General features: G+C 39.4%; 1 protein-coding gene across 1 annotated transcript; it reads right to left on the bottom strand.

Annotated features, from left to right (window-relative positions):
• Window positions 1–60: 60 nt before the first annotated feature.
• On the bottom strand, window positions 61–23,732 carry LOC120574434 (hemicentin-1-like). The gene is made up of 18 exons (XM_039824693.1): window positions 23,602–23,732; window positions 22,710–22,938; window positions 22,351–22,614; window positions 20,251–20,502; window positions 19,991–20,152; window positions 19,096–19,314; window positions 18,704–18,946; window positions 9,275–9,475; window positions 7,106–7,117; window positions 6,165–6,443; window positions 5,719–6,045; window positions 5,290–5,553; window positions 5,033–5,189; window positions 2,234–2,391; window positions 1,374–1,640; window positions 951–1,283; window positions 605–859; window positions 61–526 (listed from the first exon to the last, which is right to left on the bottom strand). The coding sequence occupies exons 2-18, from the start codon at window positions 22,936–22,938 to the stop codon at window positions 519–521; spliced, it is 3,630 nt and encodes a 1,209-aa protein (XP_039680627.1). The 5' UTR covers window positions 23,602–23,732; the 3' UTR covers window positions 61–518.
• Window positions 23,733–27,791: the final 4,059 nt, after the last annotated feature.

Here is a 27,791-nt window from a genome sequence, read left to right as displayed (position 1 = left end):
AATAAGTGAAAAACTATGTTTTTTCATTTTACTTTTATTCAGAAAGATAAGAAAATTAAGAAAAAGAAATCATATTTACAGTTAATGGCCTGCTGATCTTTAACATTCTGTAGTAAATTCCCAGCATACATAATTGATTATGTAGTCATCATTGCTATATCAAGAGTAGCGACACGTGTAATGTTACAAGATAATTTCATTAATATGAAAACAAGTCTAGCAAAAATATAAATTACACACAGGATATCACATGGAAAGCATACAATATCCTAATCCACCAATCTATTTTACAGAAAACACTTTTTTGTTAAAATACTGACAAAAATAAATGACAGTTACCAAACATAATATATTCAAAAATGTTTTATGATCTAATTCTGCTTGATAGTAAGATCCTCATAAATATTTGTAATGCATTGTCGTTTCCATCTCCAAAGCAGCAGCAGTCAAATGCCCTTAGTTGGAATCTCCTAGCATGTCCAATGTAGTCATCTGATCCCATCTCAAGATTTCTTGTTTCAAACACCTAAGTAAAAGCAGAAGAGGATGCTGATTAGGATGCAGTGTATAAAGACAACATGTGCACTTCAGAGTCCCCTCATACCTTTGGTTTTGGCCTTGACGATGAACTGCTTGCTCTTCTTCTCCAGTGTATTGGAGGCAGTGCAGGTGTAGGTCCCTGGGAGCAGTGAGGGGGAGGTAAGAGCTGCTTCATCCTCCATCCTCTCCTGAATAGGACTGGAGGATTGCCAGCTGTACACAGGTGTGGGGTTTCCTGTGGCAGTGCAGTTCAAGGTAATCTCAGCACCCACTATAAGGTCCAAAACCTCTGGTTCGGGACTGAGGAACATTGGGGGGACTAGAGCAAAGATCACAGGGATTAGATGCACCGTCTTCAATGTATTAAAACATATAGAGAAGTCTTTTCAAAGATTAGCTTCGTGACTTACAGTACACAGAGGCATTAAGAGGCTCAGAGGTCACAGTAGGAGGTGGTTGTGGACCCTCTGGTCCGAGCTCCAGCTCTGCGACGCACCTGTACTGTGCTCCATTCTCGGCTTTAGTTGGCGTGACCATGAGGATAGAGGACACTTGGACAGGCGAGGACGATGTGAGGTCAGAGAAGGAGTGGTTATAAACCTCAGTCTGCCCCTTGTACCACCTCAGGGTGAGGTACTGAACAGGAGCAATATTCTGAACCTCGCAGAGCAGCTGGTACTCTTTTCCTTCCACCATGGGGCCAGTGTGGTTCATAGGCCTGATGGAGACGCTATCTGGGGTTTCTAAATGAATAATAAGACAAAGTTAATGTCAAACAGATTTATGTGAGTCATCCACTTCTCCACTGTGTATTAGAACAGGAGTTAACTCACTGTAGAGGACAAGGTTGAGCTTCTCCTCACACTGTCTGGGAGCTGTGAAGAACACACCATAACAGATAGGCTCCTCTATCCAATCGATGAGACTGTCCACCTTCCACCGAACAGAAAGGTCCCGTTGAGTGTGTGCAGCACTGATGACCGATTCCCAGCCCAGGACACGTACCGGGCGAGTGGCCTCACAGCTGACTGACACCGGCTCCCCAAAACCCACCACGACCCGGGAGGGCTTGAGGATTAGGGAGCAACCTTCACCTGACACTGAGACACACAGTAGCAGTCATCATCATTACAGCCAGTGCCATTACCACCACCTTCTTCCACTTAGCACTTCAGTGTATAGTAGGACTTCATGTTTAGTATATAGGCTACCAGCAGGCTGTAACTATTATGTAACCCTGTTACAAAACACAGAGAAATCACAAGCAACACATCGGAGATTGGCTAATATTTCTTTAAAATATGCCTGTGTATGCTATAATGATTAATGTATCTTGCTTATAATTTATTTTATATGCTGTAGCAACAAAATGTGTAGCCTACTTTGCAGGCCCAATGTGTAGGCTACAGAATTACACCAGTTGTTATAGCCCGTTATTTTAGTTGCGGTTGTGTAGTCATCCAAACAAAAAAAGGTTACAAGATCATTAGGATATTAGGAGGCTCTGATTCCGCGAGAACTGTCCTTTAAAGGAAAAATGCTTTGACGTCTTGTTGCACTGTCGGTCGTTCTCATATTCATATTATCGCCGACGAAAGGTCATAGTTTGCATATTATTTTTAAGACAATTACCGCACCAAACATAACCCCAACAAGTGAGAGGGGAAAAAACTCGTTGCCAACAACACCTTACCTGAATAAAACATGCAAAGCGTCAGAATCCATTTAAGAAAGTTGTTTCCCATGTTATTTTCTGCACTGAGCCGTCGATTAAGGGACGAGTGAGAACAAATTCCAACTTGAACAAGCTTGGCAACTCTGCAGGGAACTATGTTGGAACAAAAGGGCCCCCTTCATCCCAGCTGACTTTGGGGGTGGGTGGGTGGGGGGAGGCAGGGGGGGTTAAAGGGAAAGAGGGAAATTTAACAGGTGGCAGAACTCTGAAAAAAGCATAGGCCAATCCTTTTCACTGCACTGATCTCTAAAGCATTTTAGCAGGCAGGACATTACAGACCTACAAACACCACAGCAACTTTCCCACCAGGAATAATGTAGGGGCACGGTACTACAGTGTGGAAATAATATGAGATTAATACATCCCTTTTTCATTTATAATATCTAACTTATTATAATGTGTAATGTATATGTGTAATGTCTAATGTAGTTGACAAAATCATTTTACAAGTATACCAATACATTTGAGATGCCTAACAATGTGTGCATAATCAAGTTCAAATGATATGCCTTCTGTAGCCCAAACTTTCCTTTCTTCTCTAAACTGAAAGAATAACATTTGACCCATGTAGATATAGACATACATCTGAACTTTATTATACTGAGTCAATGATTTTTTTAGTTTTTTTTCTCTCTCTACATTTCAGCCTTAGGTGTGACCATGTTATGCTTTCAAACCAACGATGTAATCTGCTGTGTCATTATCTGATCATGACTGCCTGTGAACAAAAGCCTGTTTTCGGTTTTGCTTGCATACTTGTTTTCTATTGCTTCTGAACTCCATGCTTTGTGAAATCCCAGCAGGCAGAAGTATTAGTGCAGCATGTAGCTTGTAAGTCTCACACTGTGACCAGAATGCTACACAGCATATCCGCTCTGAGCGCAACTGCAGTGCAAGTGAGCAAGTAATCAGATGCTTTTGGGTGTATTCATGGAGAGGCCAGCTGGGAATCTCAATGTACAGTTACACTTCATGCTTGCTTTACTTTGAATGTGCTGCTCTCTCTCTCTTCAAGTTCTCTAGGGAAATATGTTAAGCTTGTGTGTCTATAATAAAACTTTTTTTCTTTAACTCTGTGACAAATTGAGGAATACTTGGCCAGGTTGTTATAGCAACACAGTCAGAGCATACACCCTTTAATGGGAATGACAGGGACTGGACATACAGAACATGGTTTCAGACAAAAAGAGGTTTATATTGGCAACAGTAGGCAGAATAACAAATGCTTTCCTTTACATTCACTTTGTGCAGGACAAATTAGTATGGGCATGAGAGAGATTGAATGAGAGAGAGAGAGAGGGAGAGAGAGGCAGTGAAACAAAAAAATACACTGGTTTTGACTTTTCAATCAGTATTCTGCCTAAGGATGTCACTGAGAGAAAAGTTGACTTAATTTAACAATTTACACAGATTGCTTATGCACACAATACATTAACATGTCAAGTTATATTTACTTTAAAATACCTTCCCTCACTCTAACTTTCCTTTTTTTAGTAAATTCAACCTTTATAATAACAAAATGGAAATCATTTTTTACCTTTTCTTTACTTGTACATAGACTACAAATTGTATGTCTAACACATGATTTATTGGCTCATATTCAGATCATTTTAATAAAGCAACTGATTGTCTTATATGAAATTGTAGGTACATCATAGAAATGGCATGGTCAGATTTTTCAGTACAAAAATAATTAAACATTCCAGAGCTGTACCAGTGCATATGTAAAGAAAAAAAGAAAAAGAAAAGAAAATGTTGCATACATGAAATAAGTACAATTTATTTATACAATAATAATAAAAAAAACTATCCCTTTCAACATTGTGCACCATTGTAGTGTTTAAAGCACTCTCAAGTAATTACTGTAAAAAAAATATGTTGAGCAACTCAAGTTTTGCCTTAAAATGTGGTCTTGTGTGGCTTGTAGAATGAAATAGGGATAAGTAGCAAGGCAATATAATACAATCAATAAGGCAACATTTGCTGTTGAATCAGTACAGTTAAGTATTACACATTCCTACATCTCCTATGACATATTATGAGAATGTTTGTAATAAATAAATAGACCTTTTCCAGAGGATTGCAGCTACTGAGTGACCAAAGGCACACTGAAAGGATAAACTTTTTGGCCACTTGGAGGCAGAAGAACTCTACAACAAACCCCCAGCCCTGACTTACTATGACCTTATAAATGGAGAATGTAGGTTTATCAGAACTGTTGCTGCAAACAACTTCCTGCTGATACAAGGTTGATGAGAGCGGCTCAGACTGAACCATACAGCAAATGTGCAGCCCAGTTGGTGTTAATGCGCCTGGGTTCAACAGTAATTTGATTTAGTCGGTGTGTTTGCGTTTATCTAAGTACCGGATTACAATCACCTATTACATGTGCACATGTGCAGGACACAGACTTCAGACAGGGAAGGTGCTGCTGTGACAGCAGAGCAGAAGGATGAAAGGAGAGAGCTGCTGCATGTACAGTATACACAGATTTACAGTAACCAGGCCACCACATTGCATGGAAACGTGTTCTCCGATTACCTGCGTACCTTGCCTTCTCTAAGTAGTAACCTGATTTCTTGAGTGTACAACGTCCAAGCAAGAGCAAAAGTGCATCAACTAACCATGCAGAACAGACCTATGCCCTTTAAGAGACATGCTACTGATATGTTTATCTAAGCACAGAAATAAAAACATTTAAAATGTGCCATTTTCATTGCAAAGCCATGCAAAATTAAATTTAAAAAAAGTGTGTCTCATACGGGTCCTGATGAGGTGGGCCGTCCTCTGAGATAGCTGCCTTTGCTGAAAGAAAATGTGCCTTCAGGTGTCACAAAAAAAAAGCCGCTGATGAAGAGCAGGGCTGCCACACACAAAAATACTCCAACCAAGGCTGCAAAGGTTGTGCGATTTCCTGTAGGAGATGGGAGTTTTTGTTACATTATCTCTCTTAGCTCATCTGTTCAGAGTGGAACAAGCTGAAAAAGGTCATGACGTTTGTAACCATATCTTACTTGTAACTTCGACGACAGTAAAAATTTTGGTCTTGGTGCCCTGGGTATTAGACGCTGTGCAGGTATAGGTCCCTGGAAGCTGAATGGACGGGGCCAAAATGGGCTGATTCTCTTTTTTATTCTTCTTCGTCTGTTGTATTGTGTTTGGCAAATGCCAGCTGTATACCGGCATTGGATTTCCTGTAGCAGTGCAATCTAAAATGATTTTACTACTAGCTTTAAGTTCCAGTGTCTCATTTTCGGGCATGGTGAAGGTTGGTGAGTCTAAAGAAATACATGAAATTAGAATCCAGACAGAAAGAGAACAACAAAGAGAAATTAATACACAATCAGCAAAAAGCTAAACATACCCAATATTATCTTACAAAACCCAAAACTGATGTGTGAACTGAAAGTGATGGTTAAATTACATTGGCATTAAAAACGTACACAGTACAACCACTTCATGGAACTTTGATGGGATTGTGTGTAGATTTGGTACTGGTGGCGAAAACTCCAGCTGTGCTTCACACCAGATCTGAGTGCCATTATCACTTCTTTGGGCAGTCAGATTGAAGATGGATGACGTATTGACTGGAGATGGACTGGTCTCGTCAAATGCCTCAGTATAGATCATCTTATTTCCTTTGTGCCAGGACACAGAGAGGTTTCTTACAGGTGCAACATTAACAATGTCACACTGCATGCGATACTTTTCACCCTCTACCATGGGGCCCATTTGACTTGGCTGAGACATGGACACACTGTCCGGCATTTCTGTATTAAGAAAAATGAAACGTGTCAAAATGTTTATCAAAAACTATCCAAAATCGGAAGAATCTAATGATCAAAAACTATAAGGGGCCTGCTTGGCAACTTCAGATAAAGTTACTTACTGTAAACAGTGACTGATAGGATTTCTGAACACTGATTGTTGTCAAGGAGATTGATGAAGCAGAGTGGTCGAAGGTCCCAGTCTGTCACAGAGTCTATTTTTAAGGAAACAGACGAGACTCCATCTTGACGTCCTATGCCTGTGCCATATGGAGACTCCCAGCCCATTGACTGTATCTGGTTGGATGGTGAGCTGCAGTTGACCGAGAAGGGATCTCCAAATCTCACCACAACTCTAGAAGGGCTCATCTTAACTGGACAGGAGGACCTCACTGGCTTTCCTACAAGTACACAGTATGTATTATAGCTTACATTACGCAGCCATGTACAACAGTGTTTTTAAGTAGCATTAAAACATTGTTTTTCAAAGTCTGACTTTTGATCCAGCAAAGGCTCATGGTATGGGACACAAAAGCAGCCTACATACCGTAACACTTCAATCATCTCCCAAATGATAGATTATAACTAACCTTGGGAACAGTGTGCATGTATAAACTGCTTACACTAACAGTATGTGGGACCCTGCTCTTTCTGGTGCTTGAAAAAGTTTGAAAATCAATTCCAAGTGATTACAATAAATACAGTAATGATATTCACAACAATCCAAAAATATTGTTCTTGTTACTACAAAATCCATGTCTTGTGAGAATCAGGCTTAAGCAGTTTATTGGAACATGAATCAAACATGGGCGTAGGCTAGCCGGAAGAGTCGACGCTGTAGATAATGTTTAGACTACTGAGTTACGATATAATGGTAACGTTAATGAATACAAAACAAACTCGACAGAAAATATATTTACCTGTACACGCTATTAAGCCGCTTAATATGAAGAACCACTTCATGGTTTCGCCGGTGTGCTAACCAGAAACACTTTAACGACTAAATGAAATGGTCCAGTTGACAGACTTATTTCCAAATCCGTGAATCCCTCAGCTTTCGTACTTTCCCTTTCACCTGGGATCATGTCGCGAAACACTACCATAGAGAGTATGAACACTACCCCTGTCTGTGATGCATTAACGTGCTCCTCGATCGGAAGTTTTTGCCAGACCACACTTCACAGCGCTGGTCGGAAGTAAACAATGTTGGAAAGTAGCGTGTCTGAACCATGGATGTATTAAGAGAACTTGACTGAACTTGAGCAAGGGTGGCTTGAAGAAATAGTTCAACACTCTGGGAAATTGCTTTCTTGTCAAGAGTTAGATGAGAATATTTATGACACTCATCTTTGGATGGTAAAGTAACGTTAGCTGGAGCCAGAAGGCTAGTCGATTAGCTTAGCTAGTTAGCATACACACTGGAAAAGTGGTGCGCGAGGGGGCAGTTGCCGAGCAACCAGGGGGTACAATAGCGAATTCAGATAGCCTATTTCCCTAACTGGAGAACTGTTGAACGTTTTTACTGTTTAGCAATTGCATTAATTTTCCATCAACAATATTACCATACCCCCACGCCCAAATGGCACATCCAACAATTCAGGTATAAGAAACCCCCCTATACCCAAGTAGGCGGTAGGAAGTATTTCTTTCCGACTATTTCCGACAGCACCTGAAGGCAGCATATATTCAGTTCAGCTCGTAAAACCTGCAGGATGGGCAAGTTGCAGCACCCTCAAAACCTGCTTAAAACATATATTATACTGTATATGCGCAAAACGTAAGGATTATGGTGACTTTGTCTATGTTGCCCAATTGCCAAACAGACCCATAGTTTTTAGGATTTCTACATATTTGTTTCTGAAAAATCCAACCCGTCTGCTGGATAGGGCTGGTACTACCCCTGCATCCCTTGTTTCTCCTTCAAAAACAGAAATTCTAAGTTTGGGCTTTGTGTCATAGGCCTGTGCTCTGAGGTGGATTTACCAGACTTGAAGAAAGTAGCAGCCTTATAAAATACAATATTATTATTGTTTGAAAACACAACAAAATTAGACTTTGGTTTTGAATCATACATTTTGCATGTCAGATACATTCAGGCATGTAAGGTTTCAATGTCAATCAATCGGTTTGAAAAGCCACATTTTTTAATATAAAATAAAAATTGACATCAGTAACAAATATTTACAGCCCTGTTCACAAATGTATTACGTCTTAATTGTCCTTAACATCGCAGATAGGACATTTGCAACGTTCTGCAGTTATTTTCAATACTAGATTGTTCTATATCTTTGTGGTTTCTCGTAAATAAATAGGTTTTTCATTTACATAAAATATTATCCTGATATACATTTCTGATAGGCATTAGGCTATAATGTCTGCAGTCATTTATACAAAAGCATACAACTGTGGAACAAGACAATTTGTCCCATAAGGCCTGACAAAGTTTGGCACAACAAAGCTTAAGGCACAGAAAGTGCTTCAAACTCAGAAAGAAGTGCAGAGTGGCTTACAAAGAATAGTGAAGGGACAAATGGGCTCAATGACAAGTATGCACAAACAACAGTGTCCACAAACTGAGCAGAGCTGGTCTCCTTTTTCACAGTTTCAATGTCACATCTTCAGAGAGTCCGGAAGAATCGCACTACTGTTAGTGTTACTGTTAAAACCACAGCAGTTTCAGGGTCATCACTTCTTATATGCATGCTAAAACCCCATTTGATTTGTAAAGATAATTACATACAGAGATCTGAGTTTGAAGGCATAAGGATATATATATATATATATATATATAGTAAAAAAGAATTAATGAAACCGAAGTCAACAAAATAAAAACATTCAGTATCATATCAAAATTCCCTTTGTGCTCATGAAAAACAGTTTTTCTGGCAAGTCTGTGCCAAACATTTGAGTCCTTGCTCCTCCTCTTCTTTATTCTGTCCAGTGAAAACAGGTAAAATCCAGTAGTTAATATAAAATCCAACATTTCAAGCAAAGGTTGCTAATTTTTATAATTAGATTTTCCCTTGAAGGGTAAAATACTATTTTATGTGCGAAAATGGATGTAAGGATGACACATTGAACCACATTGTTTCTATGGTGTGAACAGTCCAGTGTGAGCCTGCTGGCTGAGTGGTATTCAGGCTTTCAAACACTGTAGTTTCTGGTGGCAGAGAGATGCAGCTCATTCAGAGTGGTCAGCTATCCATTCTGTGCTATCCACAAATGTACTGTTAAGACAGTTTGGTCATAGGAAACTGCATGTCCCAGCCGTTGTGGGCTACATTGCCACTGTGGGTGTCGAGTTTGGGGTTTTTAAGACTGTAGCGGCGCATCCTGGTGTTCTTGTAGTAGATTGAGTAGATGAAGAGGAAGAAGATGGAGATGGCAACTACTGTGACAGCCACAAATCCAGCTATTAGGGGAAGGTAGTCCTCTGTAATGAAATCAACCAGATAACATATTAATGTTTACGAATTTCCAAATAAACTGTTTATAAAGACAAGTGTCTCCATTTCTACCATGCTTCACTACATTTATGTGAACCTTTATTCCTTAAAATTCTATTAGTTTTTTATTTTGTACTTCATTATCAATAAAGATGCACATCACTATTTGGATGCAGATGCACAAATGAAAATCATGAAAAGGTTGCCAATTCTCTACTTAAAAAGGAGAATTCTGGTCAATTTCAACACGTAGCTCTGTTTGTAAATTTGGAGTGCTGTCAGTAGCGAGAAAAACAAAGACAATCGGAGCTGCCTACACCGTGTTATCCTCCTGCTACAGTTTGCACCCAGGCGGCTGAAACAGGGCAAATTTTAAAAACGTGCTTTTAGCGTCTTAACATGTTTGAAATGTCATTAAAGTGCCTACCCAGGTGAAGTGATTCCTTCCGAGGAAACACAGTGAATCGGACTGCAGTAGATGTGAAATAAATGCATGAAAGTTGTGATAATTCAGCTCGGTTTAGTTCCAGTGTTGAGACGGCAGTGCTTCAGGACAGTCTACAAACTACAACACCGAAAAGAGATACAACAAAAATATTGATTAATTTAATGATTAAATAAGGTAGTGTCTCCAAATCAATCGCAATTATAAATTGTCTCCTGCTAGTTGTACTACAACACTTTTAAAATTTTTGTATCTCTTTTCGGTGTTGTAGTTTGTAGACTGTCCTGAAGCACTCGTCTTGCCGTCTCAACACCGGAACTAAACATCATCAAACTCCAAATTTACAAACAACAGAGCTACGTGTTGAAATCGACCGGAATTCTCCTTTAACAATTTAACATGACTTAGGCTTAGACAGGAAGATACAGTAGGCTAATTGTATTTGTATAAAGAAAACATGGACGCCCTTCTGATGAGAACATCTGACAACAAAAAACAAGCCATTGTTTAAAAAGCTTAACATTTTCAACAAAACTTACCTTAACCTCCAACCACTCCACCGGCCTACTGCCTTTTTGTTTGTCATTGTACGCAAACCGCCCAAAGAAATTTGTGCCATTTTAAAATGAGTGAGTTTGTGGTTGGATTAGAAGTATAAACATATACCATTCCGACACCCTATTGGTTTGTACACGACCCATCGCACCTGCACAGCCCGGTGCCAACTGATAGGTTGGATATTTCAGCCTACATGTTTCAAATGTATTTTATATCTTGTATGTAGTTTACCACACAAGAAGGTTAGTCTGGGGACAACCTTCACACACAAGAATGTGTAGAATCTATTATGAGTTTGGGTACAACTTTCACACAGAGGAATCGGAGCCAGGAATGTGGGAATCTATTAGGAGCATCGGCCATAAAAGGTGTAGTTTAAGGGTAAAACTTGTGTGCTGAAATAGATGTCTCATGCTGTGTAAGCACAAAAAGAGTTTAAAAGGTATTCACTATGATGTACATGTGGGTCATCCTTGGGCAGACGTGTCTGTATGCTCATGGTTGTTCCAGTGTCATGAAAGTTTGTTTACTGTGTGAATAAAGCGGCACTTGATTTGTACTCTTCGGACTGGTCGTCATCTCTGAGGTCTCCCTACGTCATTTCTGAGTCATCACCCGATATCATTTGGCGTCACGAACATGTGCAGATTTAGCGAAAGGTGAGTAAATGTCTATTCTTGTTGAATGGAATTTGCTCCCTTTTGTTGCATATCTGTTAAAGAACCGGGTGTGGGAATTGAAATGAGGGAGACATGATTTGGCTGTGGAATTATTAATTGGGTTACGCTAAAATTAATGAGTGACATTCTAAAATGTTTAAATGGTGTTTGAATTGTTGAAGCTGTTGCCATAATCAAATCTAACCTGTGACAAAGTGTTGCGCAACACGATTAGATAGATTGTGTGTGAGGTTATTTGAAGATTCGGGTCGCTTTTAGCTGACAGTGGTAAGACCAACGTATGGTGAAGCGTTGAGGGACAGAAACGTATCTGTTATTTTCTTGTGATTCATATAGGGATGAAAGAAGCCCTGGTGTGTTTGTGGCCCAAATATTACCGATGTCCCATGGTGGGTGACATTGATTAATGCGTGATTTTGGTGCGGACTTCTCTGTGTGATTGGTGCTTTGTTTTGGATGAGGTTCAGTACACAGAGTCGAAATGAATGTGATGAGTTATTGTGACGCATAAGGCGTAAGTGAAGTTTTTGATGGGTTCAAAGCTGATTATTTTGGAGTGCCCTGTAGACAGTTGGAGACGAAGACAGGGGGTTCGGGTGCATGTTTAGTTTAGTTACACAGGAGTAAAAGAGGGAGTTAGGAGTTGAATTTGATTAGGGACATAGCTGGTAAACAATTCAAAATTAACCATTATCCATTCCAGTTTCGGATCAAGTGCTGCGTATTTGATGTGTTTCTGTCTTGTTTTGCTTTATGTGTTTTGGTCCTGTTTTGCTTTATATGTTTTGTGTATCTGCAATTTAATTTTTTTAATTCATGGGTCAAAATCATAGTAAATTATCTTGTCAAGCGTTAACATTACAAAGAAATGAAAAATAAATAAATACATGAAAAAAAGGAAATAAATGAAACAAGAGGGAATAAGGAAATAAGGATTAGGACGCCGTTAATGGGGAATTAAAGCCCTCAAGGAGGCGATTTTTAGAATGGGCCGCAAAATCCCGGAAAGTCACTAGGTGAATTTTCGGGTCCGCACCAGGAACTGAGACGTTCCAGGGAGCTGGGAGTTTGTAGAATAAAATTCAATGGTAAGTTACCAATCGATTCATAGGTTGACAAATCTATGTCCGAAGTAACCTCTCATTGAAATCTACACCTTAAAGGTTGCAAAAATTTAGGAAAAAGTAATATAAGAAAAAGGAAACGGCGGAAAAGCATGCTTCTAGGAACTGAATGAATGAATGAAGAGAATTTAGTGTTTCAAGCTGGAATGATGTCGACTTTGTGTTGTAATGTTACTGTGAACTTTTCTGTTCAAATCTGTTAAAAAAAAAAAAAAAAAAAAACGAGAACGTATGAGCTCCGTTTGAGAGGAGGTTTCGCAATCTGTTAAAATGAGTGAAAGGGGAGTGCTGTAATGGCTTTGCTTTGGCAAAGTCGCACTGGTGAATGCGCAAATGTTGAATGTCAGGACTTTTAGGGTCCACAGACGTCTATGACACTCCCTATCTTCACATGGGTGCTGTAGCCTGCACTGAGAAAGGGGGAGACTTGAGTGCAGCTCAAATAAAGTGTTCTGTTTGTAAAAGTGGCGGTTGCTCGACTATGAAACTATGTGATTGAGATCTATTAAATGTATAAATTAAAGTTATGTTGACAAATAAAAAAAAAAAAAAAGAGAAAAATGTCATAAAACACCTAGAGAAATGGCATAAAAATTCAAAATTTCCTTCCAATTTGGAAGCCTTCACTATACTTGCTTTTGAAGTATACGCAAAAAACTAAAAAAGACAGTATCAGAGTTTTGTCAAATGCTTTCCGAGGTTATTGTGATCTGACATATCATCGTTAAGACAAATTAAGGATTGTGTAAAACAAATAATAAAAATTGGGTTTTAGTTAGTATATAGGCTTACAAGTCCAGTTGAAATGATTAGCTGCTTAATTACTTAGTTGGTTGACTTTTCTGCATTGTTACTTTTGATACTTTAAGTACATATTTTTTTATTATGTTTTTTTTTTTTTTTACGTAGGTGATATTTTTGTTGCAACATTTTGAATCAATGTCATAGGTTACAACGTAGAAAGAGAATCAAGAGAACTAAGATGAGTAAAGTACAAATAATGCTTCTGGAGGAGTTGTGTTTTGTGTTTATTCAGGGCCTCGATGTGTCAGAGCGGGCCGTCTCACTTCCCCAAGCTGCAGGACCAGTAAAAAGCTGAACCGGGACCACGAATCCTGGGCTCAGTATTCTATTCCATTCTGTGGGCAACATGGGCCCCCTCCATTAGACACCTGCACCAGAAACACATCTGGTGTTACAAAACGAGCTGAGAGGGAGAGGCCGCAGATTTTCAACTGCCCATGGTGGAAATGGACACCCAGATGGTTTTCGAGGTATGATCAGCGACTGACATTAAGGAAATAATGTCACTCATGTTCGAAAAGTACTTTGGTGAAATATTCAACAGATGAACTGGAGTTGCAGTTCAGTGCCGAGACTGAAAAGCAAGAATGTGACAATGCAAGAGGCCAGGGTGGAGATGACTCTGAGGTCTCCATTACGTATCAATAGACTCTGTCTAAAGGAAGAACAGATGACCAGCCTGCAGACGGACTGAGAAAAGGAGGGGGGGAGTGAGAGACTGGATTTTGCTCTGACCCAGCGACGCTGAGGAGGTACTGCACTGACAAGTACATATTTTGGAAACACACATACTCTAAAGAAGTAATTATTTTGAAATAAGGTTATTACATAGGTAAACTCACCTATATGAAGGGTTAAGAGATGTCTCGATATCAAGCAACTTGGTAGAAGAAAAATGACATTTTGTCTGTACCTGGTGATATACATTCTGTCAAATTTGTATTGAATTTTCCGGTGATAGCTTCGTCCAGGATTAGTGCTACATATGTTAAATGGAAATCAGTTCATCTCAGCCCATTGAGTATCAAAATTAGTATATTTTGTAACATACATTGAGGTTTAGAAATCTGACGTGAAGGTCACTATTCTGCATAAGCTGAAAAGTGGTGTTACTGTAACTGTTAGAAGGTAAAACAACTTACACTTCATTGTATGATACTTCCACATCAAGTGATGATGAAGGTCACATGGGACAAGTGCATTAAATGATGTGAATAAAATTAAATGTAACAAGGTTAAGAACATGTAGGAAAAGATGGAGGAACCATGCTATCATGACAAAGAATAATGTGGTCGCCCCAAAGATTCGGCTGGCAGCAATTCGATGAGGGGATCGCAGAGGAATTTTGTCCTGGTAAAGAAACAGCCACCAGGTTTTCGCCTCTGCCATGATTAGCATTGTTAATGTTTCATGTAAGTGATGTATTTGCTATAATCATCATTCAAAATGTATTCCAGAGGTTCATATTGTTGCATATCACATTGTAGTACTGTACCTCAACTAGGATAAAAAAGGGAGGATTGATAGGTTGGATATTTCAGCCTACATGTTTCAAATGTATTTTATATCTTGTATGTAGTTTACCACACAAGAAGGTTAGTCTGGGGACAACCTTCACACACAAGAATGTGTAGAATCTATTATGAGTTTGGGTACAACTTTCACACAGAGGAATCGGAGCCAGGAATGTGGGAATCTATTAGGAGCATCGGCCATAAAAGGTGTAGTTTAAGGGTAAAACTTGTGTGCTGAAATAGATGTCTCATGCTGTGTAAGCACAAAAAGAGTTTAAAAGGTATTCACTATGATGTACATGTGGGTCATCCTTGGGCAGACGTGTCTGTATGCTCATGGTTGTTCCAGTGTCATGAAAGTTTGTTTACTGTGTGAATAAAGCGGCACTTGATTTGTACTCTTCGGACTGGTCGTCATCTCTGAGGTCTCCCTACGTCATTTCTGAGTCATCACCCGATATCACCAACGACCGTTATCTACCGGACCAAATAGCAACGCAGATTTTGGTGCCTAATTAGGTGCCACTTAAATGCCAGCGCTTCTCTTTGATGTCTCAAAAAAAACCCGTGGGAAAAACCAAAACCCCCCCCCCCCCTGCTTTTTTACCCCCCCCACAACTAGGCAACAGGTAACGTTAGCCTACCGTTAGCTAGTAGCTGGATTAAACACGGTTAAAATGCTGACAGCTAAACGGTGTAAAAGTGTGTCTGTATTTCACTGGAGAGGATTGTAACACCAGGCTGTAGCTGCCGTTGTCTGAAAAACAGACTCAGCCTGAAATAAGTTATTGTTCTAAGTTAGTTATTACATTTTTAATAAATCATTTAAATTTGACCCTGTGGCCTTAGCAATACACAAGCAGTTATTTAATGTCGCCCTGTGCTCCTTTTTTTTTTTTCTAAGATCAACTTTTTATTTTTTTATATTTTTGAACATACAATTGAACAAGGTGCTTCCTTTTTTGTGGAGGTGGGTTAGTGCACTATAGGCCTCTGTGGGGACTAAGCTTTTGTCCATAATGGCATTTTTTCCCCCTTACATTACTTTTACTTTTATAGTTTAAGTAGTTTTGAAACCAGTACTTTTACACTTTTACTTGAGTAAAAAGCTTGAGTTGATACTTCAACTTCTACAGAAGTCTTTTCAAACCCTAGTATCTATACTTCTACTTGAGTTATGAATGTGAATACGTTTGACACCTCTGGTGATCTCTGTATTGTGGGTCTGGAAAAAAAATCTTCCCATGACAGAAAACAACGATTTTTGCGTCATCGGAAGATTTTTTGCCCAGAGGCAATGGACTACAGTCACGGGGGTAAGCCTCTCTTCAGAACTCGAACCTCCGATGGCACCATTTTGATACTACCAAATGCCCACCCGCCGTTAGCATTCCATTGACTGTCATTCATTTTGATGTCACTTTGACAACGAATAACTTTACATCTGAAGCATTTAAAGACTATTTGTCCATTGTTTATTTCTAAAGAAACACGACAATGTATAAAAGGCTCCATTACCTTGTGTCTCACGTTATGGCTCCGTAGCAGACATTTTTGTAAAAATAGGCTAACGATTGTGTCATAACCATGCTGTCACATAGTAGAGGAATTACCATATAGTACAGGAGAAGCTTGCAGGCAGTTTCGACTTACATTAGCTGTTTAAGTTTAATTACTAATGTTAACTAGCATTTTAGTTAGCAATAATTAGCCTGTGCCCATGTTATCTCCTTACATATACCTACGCTCTCCGTCTCTGCAAGATTGGGAATGATTGAGATTTCTCTTGGCACAGCTACCAGAAGACTTCCAACTTTCAGACAGGTTGCTCTCGTCACATTTACGTCGTCTCTCTCAGTTGGAGGCTGCGCAGTAACGCTCAGCCATCACCGGAAAAGTACTTCTAATATCCTTCACTGGTCTCCATCCAGAGCAACGGGATCTGTTGGTCCATTTTATATACTATCTATGAGTAGCAGGAGCTACTTCCGCATGTTTTCAACCCGCCCATAGGGGTTTGGACTGGTCTTTACACAAAGCTTACCGAAGAAAACAGAGTGTCAGCCATCTTGAAGCTTCACTAAACAGGCTCTCTTTTCATCAGCAAACTTTTACAACAATTATGTGCATTCACATTACCGCACATGTGTACCACTGGGATACGTTTGTACAGATCGGAGAATATGCAGGAAACTTTATTACAGACGGAATACTCGACACACTACGCGAGCTTCGCCTGCTACGGAGACCAGCACCTCAGCCTGCGGTGTCGCCCGATGCCACTAGCCGGTAAGGGGACATCCTCACCGGTGAAACGCGAACGAGGGCTGGAGTATAACCTAGCTAGGTGGAAAGCTAACGCTAGCCGCCCACCTGTTCCATCAATCCTGCTTGCAAGTGTCTGCTCATTAGACAACAAACTGGACTACATCCAACTTCAACGAAACTCCCAACGCGAGTTCAGAGACTGCTGTGTTTTTGTTGATGTGGAAACATGGCTGAACAACAGTGTACCGGACTATCCAACTACCAGGCCTGCTGCTCTGTCGCCGGATAAGACTAGTGGAGGTGGGCTGTGTTAACACGGACTGGTGCGGAAATGGGGTGATTTGAATCCAACTAACTGATAGTGGAGTTTGTGACTGTTAAATGCCGACCATTCTACATTCCACGCAAATTTACGGCTGTGCTTATACTCTGCGTTTACAGCCCACCGAGCGCTAATGCTAGTATGCGTTAGCTTAACTTTACGGAGCATATAATGTGTATGCACTAAATGTAGCCCATTTTGTATGTCGTTTTTATATAATGTCGTTTTTATACATTTTAAATGTATAACACCACTTGAGCCACGGTGAAACATTTTGTGTATATGGTTGAAATGACAATAAAAACACACTTGAGTGTGAATGCTGCCTCTTTGTCTGTCTGTAAACAGTAGGCGTGGCTTGGGAGTGGAATCTAATGGTGCGTTCTTTTTGTCTTGTAATCGCGACTAGTAGCTTGAGCGTGACGTCACATCCGTGTCGAAAAACGAATAACCGCGGGTTGTTGCATTCTTTTTGTCACACAATACTACGAGTCGGAGAAAAGATGGATTTTTGTAACATTTTTAGTAAACATTTAGGATTCTATTCACCCAGTTATTGACATATTACACAAATATATTTCACAGTTTGATACATGAAAATTACGTTTTGATTAACGTTAACGTTAGGCTACTGCTCTGCTTTCTGCTCAAGACTCAGCTTAAAGCCATTGTTGTCATATAGCAGCCGAGCGTCTCTAGCCAATTTCAGCTGCACAAGCTACAAAATAACTAATTAGGCAGTATTTAACTAATTAATAATAAGACTGTAGCAACATGCCTATAGGTAGCAGTATACAGCGCTATGTGTATGACTTCTTCATTTGGTTACAACAACGACAAAAGTGCTTAAAATTGTAGAAAACCACAATGTTTACTACGTGTGATGCACGACGTAGCCATCTTTGAAAGTGAACTCGGGGTCCTCTGAGTTCAGACAACTTGACGAGTCGTAAATACGACCTCGGAGGCGTTCTTTTTGCAACTTCCGGTTCGTAACTCCGCAAAACGACTCGTAAATCGACTTCGGTGGACAAAAAGAATGCACCATAAAGCATCGAAGCAAGTGCATTCTGGGATTTGGTGTCTTTCATCCATTTGAGCCAAATACACATTTTCTGGCTTATCTCAGCCTAGAAGGCACCAATTTCAAAAAAAAAAATTCACATTTCTACTACATAAGTGACCCAATTTAAAGATATATTCGTCTTTCCAATGGTGAAATATCCCTTTAAGGTTATTTCTAGTTACACAATATACATTGCATATATTTAGGCTCTCCAAAGCATGCTTATATCTATAATTTGCTGATGCAAAGCCAATTACAGTATTGAACAACAGAAACCCATGAAAAATGATTGTATAGTTTGTTTATGGCTTATGGCTTACTGGCTTAAATCCCCTTGCAAGAGATTTGTTTTTACTTACTACACTTTACAGAAAGACATACATATTTTCTTCTAAAAATTATACAATGTCGTTTAGATTAAGAGTGTGGTTACCTTTTAAAATCACTTTGACCTCATGAGAGATGGAATCAACTTCATTGGTGGCGCTGCAATTGTAGATGCCTGCTTCAAACACAGTGAGTGTGTTTCCAGACACATGGGGCACTAAGTCTGAGCTGTAGAGCCACTGGATTTCCGGAGGTGGGTGGCCGTCAGCTTCACAAACAAGCTCCTCAGGATAACCTCTGAACACTGGGATCGTCTTTGGAAGCTTTGTGGTATTAATGCTGGGCTTATCTGTTGAGAAATAAAGGCCAATAAAACAGTAAGAATATGCACGTTTACAATTTCTTACTGTAAGGAAAACCACAAGCTCTGCATAAAATGTCCATCAATAGAGTGTTGTTTTAATGATAACTGAGCAGCAAATGTAAGTGTGATCTCACAGTAGACAGTGATGTTAAGAGGACTGGACATCATGTTTGGAGGAGGCTGCGGTCCCTCAGGTCCAAGATCCAACTGAGCGTCACATCTGAACTCTGCTCCGTTGTGGTTTCTGGTCAGAATGATGCTGATGGTAGACGACACGTTCAGCGGGGATCGGACAACACTGATGTCACAGTTTGTGTTGCTCTGAGGCAGGCAGCCAGTCACTCGCATTGAGCCTGAGGGAAAAATATAAGTAGGAAAAAGACAAATGGAGATTTTGTTTAATTCATAATGCCTGATGTTTGATTTTACAACTACACACTGGTGGACTAAACACTAAAAACCTGTTTACATCACGCAATGCATTTATTGTCCTTAATAATTTACAAAAACTGATTTGCTGATTTTTAGAGTATCTTGAAATGAGTCAAACACGGTGATAAAAACAAGAGATACGCTGGCGAGAACTCAGTACGGTCAATCTTTTGGATGTCGCATCATGTCTGTGACGAAAACATTATCACTTCAACAAACTTCCCTCACAGTACACAGGACTTATGAAAACCATTGTCTAGTAATCATGCTGCTTGTTTGGTGAGCAATACCTGATTCAAAAGGAAATTAAGCGCTGCAACATTACGATAACTAATGAATGAATATAAATGCTGACTTCAAATGTTTGCCCTTCATCTTAACCTACAGTTTATCATCTCAATTAATGCACTTTGGGGCTGTGCATAATTTTTCCTCCTAATGAATGCTGAATAATGAATGAATGCTGAATGAATCATTATTTAATGTTGGCACAAGTCGGTTGATGCTGCTGTATTGCTTTGAGCTACACTAGCACTGATAGATTTACTTGGCCTCGCAGAAAAGGAGGGGAATTTAGTGTTAAGAAAGACTCCCCACCTTTGATAAGTGGTTCGAAGGTTTCATTCCCTCGATACCACCGCACGACGAGGTTTCCTGCAGGAGCAACGTTGGTAATGTCACACTGCAGCCGCAACTCTCTCTCCTCCACCACTGAGCTCAAGTTATTTACAGGTCCGATGGAAACGCTGTCTGGTGTTTCTGTAGATATCAATACAAAATATTCAGGATAGTTCCAAAATTTGAGAAACAAGTTTAAAGTTGATGACAGTGAGAGTACAAAAGTTAGAAATACATACTGTAGAGGGTGAAGTTTAAATGTTTCTGGCATGATTCTGTTGATTTAAGCATTGCGTTACAAACGGGCCTTAGGTCCCAGTCTTCATAGGTGTCAACAGACCACCAACTTGTGCCCTTATTTTGGACACCCTGCCAGTATATTTCTTTGACATGACTGTTGGTTGATTTGCATGTCGCGTTCTGGCCTCTGCTTTGGTATTGTACCACCATCCTTTCTGGAGTTATTTCGATGGGGCATTCTTGCCCGGCACCTGTGGAACATAGAGTGGGGGCAAGGAATGTTATTCCAAGTCCAAATCTATACAAATACGTTATATTAACGCAACCTTTCCATTTGAAATGGTATGGACAAGTCTGTAGAACAAAAGCTGTGTCTTGGGAGGCAACAGGAAAAGGCTCAGGAAGGATATACCCCTCCCTTAGGAAAGTCTGCACTTGCTGCCCAACATTCTTTGTGCTGGACTTAACCAAATATCAATATCCCAGTTAAATGCGTCACATTCCACCCAGCCCATTTTCAACTATTATAACAGTAATCCTTATTTAGAAATATAATATTTTAACAGAAAACTATAATAGACTGCATGATGTGAGCGGATGCGTAAAACATTAGATTAGATAGACAAAATGTCATAATGCCTAACGTTACTAATAATCAGACACACAATCAACCACCAAAGTTTTACTCAGTCTCCAACACACAATTATCATTTGTCGCCATTCAAAGAGTTATTCACAGTCTCTTAACTTGTTTTTTTTAAATTTCAGTGTTTTAAGTTAGCTCCTCATCACTCAGCACGCTACATAAATAGACCAAAACAATCCCTGCGTTTTGTTCCATATACGTCTATTATTAGCTTAAAAACAAGCCATTTCAATCGACACAAAAGAAAACATGAGACCTATAACTTCGCTCTCAACTTACTCGGTCCTGTCCCGTTTGAAAGCAACAGCAGCTCTAAAGTCAAAAGGACTGAAAGGATACGAAGATAATTTAAATCATCCATTGGAATGAAGTGTCTCCAACTTATCGACCTTCTTCTGTTACACTGACTGAGCGCCTCTGAGGTTTCTTTCTCCTACTTCCCCTTAGCTACTTGTTGACTTTTTTTGGAGAAAGCTAAGCTAAGCTATGTCTGCATGCACTGCACAGCTCCCAGCTCTGACTCTACATCACCCGGAGAGGAAACTGCCTGGGAAACAGCCCTCCCCCCAACACATGGGCACAGGCACTGCAAGCCCTCACACCCACTGTGTCTATTAATGTAACTATCTAGCTGAGCCAGTTGGCTACAGACGTTATGACGTTATCCATGGCACTAATGACTTGGTTGCGGCAGAGACGGTTATAGAAATTTGGTATTTTGATTAATTTAAATTGTTTGCCTGACGTTGACAGACAGACAGACAGACAGACAGACAGACAGACAGACATACAGATAGTTAGGCTATGTCTCTAAATGCACACTTCAGAGAAAAAGAGAATAGTACTTTGGTAATTGTAGCACAAAGATTAATAACCGTAGCTTTCAAAACGACTGTAAATATGACAAAATAAGAGTCTATAGTGGCTCTGTGAGGATGTTCACAGGAGGATGCTACTCTCTTTTAGCTTGCAGTGCTCTGGATAATTCAGGGAATGGATTTTTGGTTCTTGTTGTTCCTCTGTAAATAAGGGGAGAAGTGCAACACTATTTCCCTTGATTGTCAATGTTTTTGAGTTTTTAACACGCAGCATGCTGAGCGCCACACAGCCCCTTGAGCAGCAGGATAGGCAACAGATCATTCTTGCAATTGCCAAGTAATGGGAATAGGAGGATAAAAGGGAAGCATGTCTTGATTTACAAAATTCCTGGTGCTGTGTGCAAACTATTGAAATATTTGCCTATTTAACAGCATACATTTTATCATAAAAGTAATACAAGTGAGTATCAGGAGTGAGTACTTACATCACACATACTATATTGCACATAACAAACCACAGCACTGTATCTGTCTGATTAGATTAGAGAGAGATTACCAATGATAGACATTTTCTTTAAATGATTGCATTATGCCACTGATTACTTTAAAGTGGTAAATACATTTGTTGACCTTACCTTTTACAGTAACTCTGGCTGTTTTAGAGACATTTCCTCTGTCATTCGAGGCATGACATGTGTAGGAGCCCATGTTGTATATAGTAGCATTGTGGATGTGCAGACGGGACACTCCATCTTCATTTTCCTCTATCACATTGGCAGTCCGGTAATAATTCCAGAAATATTTTGGTCGTGGGTTGCCCACGGAGACGCACTTCAGCCACACAGCGGAACCAACGTCAACTTCAGAGTCTTCGAGCTCAACTATCTGTGATGGTGGGTCTAGAGACAAAATCAAAACAATATAAGTAAGGGAAAAAGCAGGTGACATCTTGAATCATGACTCATGCTAATAGTAGATATTAAGATTAACTTACATATGACATTAATCTCGACTGTGTGGTTGACACTTGACAGATTGCTTGAAGCTGTGATCAAGTACTGCCCTGAATCACTTCTTGTTAGGTTCTCTGGAAGTTCCACCTCCTCTCCATCTTTGGACCAGATGATCTCAGGTTTAGGATAGCCCTCAACAATGCAGGTTAGGTTGTAAGGAGCTCCCTCCACTGCAGTGTAATTGTTTGGACACATTAACTCGCGGTCCATCTGAAAGCAGAAACACTTGACAGTTCATCCACTAGCCAGTGGTGGATTGTAACAAAGTAGAATAACTCAACTACTGTACTTAAGTACAATATTGAGATATTTATACTTTACTTGAATATTTCTATTTTAAATTTCAACTCCTGTGCATTTTAGAGGCAAATATTGTAATTTGTTTACTTTACTAGATTCATCAGGCAGCTGTTACTTTAAGATTTTACATATAAAACATATGATCAATTTATATAAAATGATGTATAGATTAAACCACCTAACATTATATAAAATTGCTAAAATTAGCTCCACCTCAACCAACTACAACAGCAAAATTCTGCTAACATATATAATGGATAAGTAATAATAATCCACTTTGGGCGTTGTACACAAGGAGCTTTACTTTAAGTATATTTTGCTGACAATACTTCTGTGCTGTTAATTAAGTGACATTCCAAACCCAGGATGTTTACTCTTAATGAAGTAATTTTATTTTTAAGTATTGTTTTTTTTACTTAAGTAAAAGATGAGAACTTCTTTCACCAGAACGTCTACTGGAGCATCCTCAGCAGCTAGACTCAAGCTTTATTTGTGCATCAAGCAATTTGCAGAACAGAAATCCTGACGATATGACAAAAGTGAAAGTCTCTGTGTAAAATATGTGACACTTACACAATACAAGAACCCGGAGTTCCTTTTGGCTTGACCTAGCGCCTTCAGCTACAATGGTGTACAGGCCTGTATCCTTTCTGCTCAGAGGAACGGTCGGGTCCGTGGGCTGTCCATCTTTCAGCCAAGTGACATTGGGGGTGGGATGTCCTGTCACATTGCATTGCCTCTCCAATGTTTCTCCTTCCAGTAACTCCAGTTTGTCCAGTAAAATAGAAGAACAATGTACATCTGGTCCAACTAAACAGAAGCAAACACAGCAACCATTTATATTTTACTGTTATTTAGCAGATGCAAAGCAGCTGAGACACAAATGAGGCACGAGAACGGACTGAAATATTGGTGCTTTCTTCTTTAACACATGTATGGTCTTGTTATGCCAACTTAATTTACAGCTGCACCTGAAACATTTGTAGAATTCATTATAGTATAGTGAAAATTAGAGCTGCAACTAACGATTATTTTCCTCATCAATTATTCGTTTTGTCTATAATACTTTTTTTTAACCGTAAACAAAAATGCATGTCACAATTTTCTAGAGCTCAAGGTGACATCATCAAATATCTTGTTTTGTCCACAAACTGTCCAACACCCAAACATATTCAGTTTATTTAGTAAGAGAAGAAAAAGCAGCAAATCATCACAATTTAATAGCTCAAACTTTCAAATGTTTTGGCATTTCGTCTTGACAAATGACTTACATTTTTAGTTGATTATCAAAATTGTTGCTGATAAGTTTTCTGTCGATTGACTAAACGCTTAATTGAAAAAGCGTTGCAGCTCCAGTGAAAGTAGTATAGAGAAATTGAAATCCAAACTCCAACATAACAGACATTACAATTGTGACGTTTGGATGTACATTTCAGATTGGTGAGTACACATGATATACTTACAGTAAACTGTAATGTTATACTCTTGTGAAGATGCATTAAGTTGTGGACCTTTTGGCCACAGGTCCAAATGTGCCTCGCATCGGAAAGTGACTCCGTTGTCTTGTCTGGACGGTGTAAAGCTGAAGACAGATGACTGATCCACTGGTTCCTTACGGGGATTGTCAAAAGTGTCTGCATAGACCATCTCACCTCCTTTGTACCACATTACAGTGAGATTTTGAACAGGTGCTATATTGTGGATGTCACATGTGAAGTTATATTTCTTCCCTTCATTCATCACATGATCTTGGGCACTGCTGGGGCGGATATTGATGCTATCTGGGAATGCTGGAGCAAAGGTAAAGGTTATCAGACACAGTCATAGAGTCATTCTGATTCTGTGCAAAATAAGCGATACTTACTGTAAAGGACAACTTTTGGGTTCTTAGAGCACTGTAGGAATTGACTATTCCCTAATGGGTTGATGAAGCATAAGGGAGAGATGGTCCATTCTGTTAGGTTCTCCACAGTCCAGACCAGATGGGTGGCAGTCGTTAGACCTGTGCCTCCTTGTGTAGCCTCCCAGCCCATTCCTTCAAACAGGCTCTCCGATGTGCTGCAGTTGATTGAGACTGAGTCTCCATATCTCACCACAACACTGGGGGGACTCAACTCAATGGGACAGGAGGCATGTACACCTACAGCATGGGAGTATATGGAATGCTACATTTGCATAATTGCCACATGAGAAACATTTCATTGCAACTTTTGCCTTTTATGTATCATCAGTAAGGAATATTAAAATATATTTAACATATGCTTCCCACTCTATACAAAGACTCATGGAAGCTGTATGTGATGGAAAAAAAATACTTTTAGGTATAAAAATAGATTAAAAATAGTTTCTGGAGTGTCGGGACTAACTGACCCTGTCTTCTCCTTTACTTTGTCATCAAATTAAAGATGTCCCGACCTATCTAATCAGACAGATTACAAGACGTTGTATTTCAGTTTCTTGACGCAGGCTGGAGACAGGCATTGTGTTGTTTAGACTAGATAACTAAGAAGAGGCACAACACCTCCATCTGTGACCTTGATTCTTTGATATAATTGAAGTTGGAAAGATTGTTTCTTTAAGTAAACTCCATGCCACTGTTATGTTGGGGCCCAGGTTTCCTAGTACTGTACTGTAAATAAATCCATTCATTGTAAGACAAGGGGAGAGAGCCACGCAGTGTTTTTCATTCACCAAAATAAAGACTCACTGACCTGAAAGTACAATTTTTGAGTAATCTCTGTAGTTATGATATGAAAAAGGTTGACAAATTAAGACTTAGTCAAAAGTTAACTGGAGTTGTGGCCGTGTTGGGTCAGTGGGTAGCGCAGGCGCATATTTACTTTGAGGCTTATTCCTCGACACAGAGGTCCAGGGTTCAAATCTGACCTGAGATGATTTCCTGCATGTCTTCCCCCTCTCTTTCCTCTTTCTCACCTAGCTGTCCTATCACTAAAGGCGGAAAAGCCCCAAAAATGATCTTTAAAAAAAAGTTAACTGGATTTACCCTTCATTTCTTTAATAGGCTACTGTTATTTTGCTGATGTGATGTTGAAGAGGGCCTTTAAAACATTTGTTTATCATCACATTCCATGCAATATTTCCTATTCACAGGAAACATCTAGTAGTCTAGTGCAGTATGAAAAATGACTTTCACTTATTTTGAGCAACGTGTGTGGGAAAACCCCAGCAAACATAAGCAGGACTTAAGGATGTCCTGCAATGGCTACTGTCCCAATTAGTCACAAAAAGTATTCACTTTGTGGTTAATGTTCTCTTTATATTTATTGAGAGAGTCTTAGATTTAAACACATTATTTCCTTACGTTTGCTCTATACCGCTCCCTTCTGGTTAAAACAAAGTTCTGCACATAAGGAAATGTCACAATGTAGGCCTACTGTACCTGCCGCTATTGTATTGTTAATGATGGTTGATTAAGCAGAAGCTCATAGAGTTTTCACGTCCGTGTAATTCATATGGAGTTCGTGGTTTATCATTAAAATAGATCCCTGTAAAAATGACAATACACAAATATAGATTCTAGCCTATGTTACATAAAGCCAGGAGAGCATCATTTGATTTGAGCGCCTACCTGTCGCACTGAGTAGGATCCCCACGAAGAGTCGAACAAATGATGTACTTTCACTCATTGGATTTGTTTACTCATTGGATTTGAACAATGACCCGTCTGTCGTTTATTCCAGCTCTGCTCGGCTTCTCTTCTGGGGCTGCACTGTTCGGATCCCTAGTAAACCAATGAAGTGCATTCAGAGGAGAAGGAGAGAAAGAAATGCAGCCAACACACTGGTAGGCTACTGTAGGTATGCTCTCTCTCGCTCTCGCTCTCGCTCTCTCTCTCTCTCGCTCTCGCTCTCTCTCTCTCTCTCTCTCTCTCTCTCTCTCTCTCTCTGTACAGTCGCTGGTGATTTGTGTGTGGGATTTTTTTCTGTTATTCATGAGTCAGGCGATGTTACATAGCCTGGTAGTTCTGCTGGGTTATGTTTTTTTTTAGCTCATTTACATAGAATCGTGTCTACACATTAAACAAAATACATGGTAAGACGCTTTATGTGTGTAACACCTTTCAATAACAAAGCAATTCAAAGTGCATGAAACATAATAGGCCACAGAAGATAGTTCATGTTGAGCTATACTTTACACTCTCTCTGTAGGCCTACTCAATAATAGCTCTGCAAATCAGTCTACAAATAGGTTTTAAAAAAACAGTTGTGTTTAATGATCATATAACTTTGAGCTAAATTCGCATACTGAAGTATTTTTTAATGGTTTTCAACTGATTCTAACTGAACAGTCCACTTTGTTTACTACTGCTGTGTTTACAGATATCACAAATATAAACAAATAATAATGCAAAAAGCATATAGAAAATTGGACCAATCTCAAACATATCTCACTGTATGGAAAGGTTCTGAAATATATATAGGCTATATATAACATATATGTAAATATATGGAAACAGAACAAATGAAACAAGATAAATAAAAGAAAGTACTTAATGTACGCTGCTCCATAAAACTATACTTACTTTAAGTTACATGAGTTTATAAAGTTTGATGCACTGCTACAGTTTAAACTATAGTCAGCAGTAGAGGACACAACACTGTGCTTCACTATGAGTACTCCAATTTACTGCATATACTTGTAGTTAAAATTTAGACATTTGTAGTCTACCAAGCAATTGAAACAGATATTTGAGCACTGCTTTACAACTACAAAATAAAAAAGCCATACTAGTAAGGAAGAAA

This window comes from Perca fluviatilis, chromosome 15, assembly GCF_010015445.1.
Source record: "Perca fluviatilis chromosome 15, GENO_Pfluv_1.0, whole genome shotgun sequence".
In the NCBI taxonomy this organism is placed as follows: domain Eukaryota; kingdom Metazoa; phylum Chordata; class Actinopteri; order Perciformes; family Percidae; genus Perca; species Perca fluviatilis.
Note: the sequence above shows the minus strand (reverse complement) of the source record. Positions and strands in the feature narration are given on the sequence as shown.

Bases quoted from the DNA above. Each gene is read 5' to 3' on its own strand.
- LOC120574434 (XM_039824693.1), bottom strand. From the start codon at position 22,938: ATGGACCGCGAGTTAATGTGTCCAAACAATTACACTGCAGTGGAGGGA. The intron at 22,615-22,709 runs GTAAGTTAATCT...TTTTGTCTCTAG, and splicing joins AGTCGAGATTAATGTCATAT to ACCCACCATCACAGATAGTT. The intron at 5,190-5,289 runs GTAAGATATGGT...CATCTCCTACAG, and splicing joins TACTGTCGTCGAAGTTACAA to GAAATCGCACAACCTTTGCA.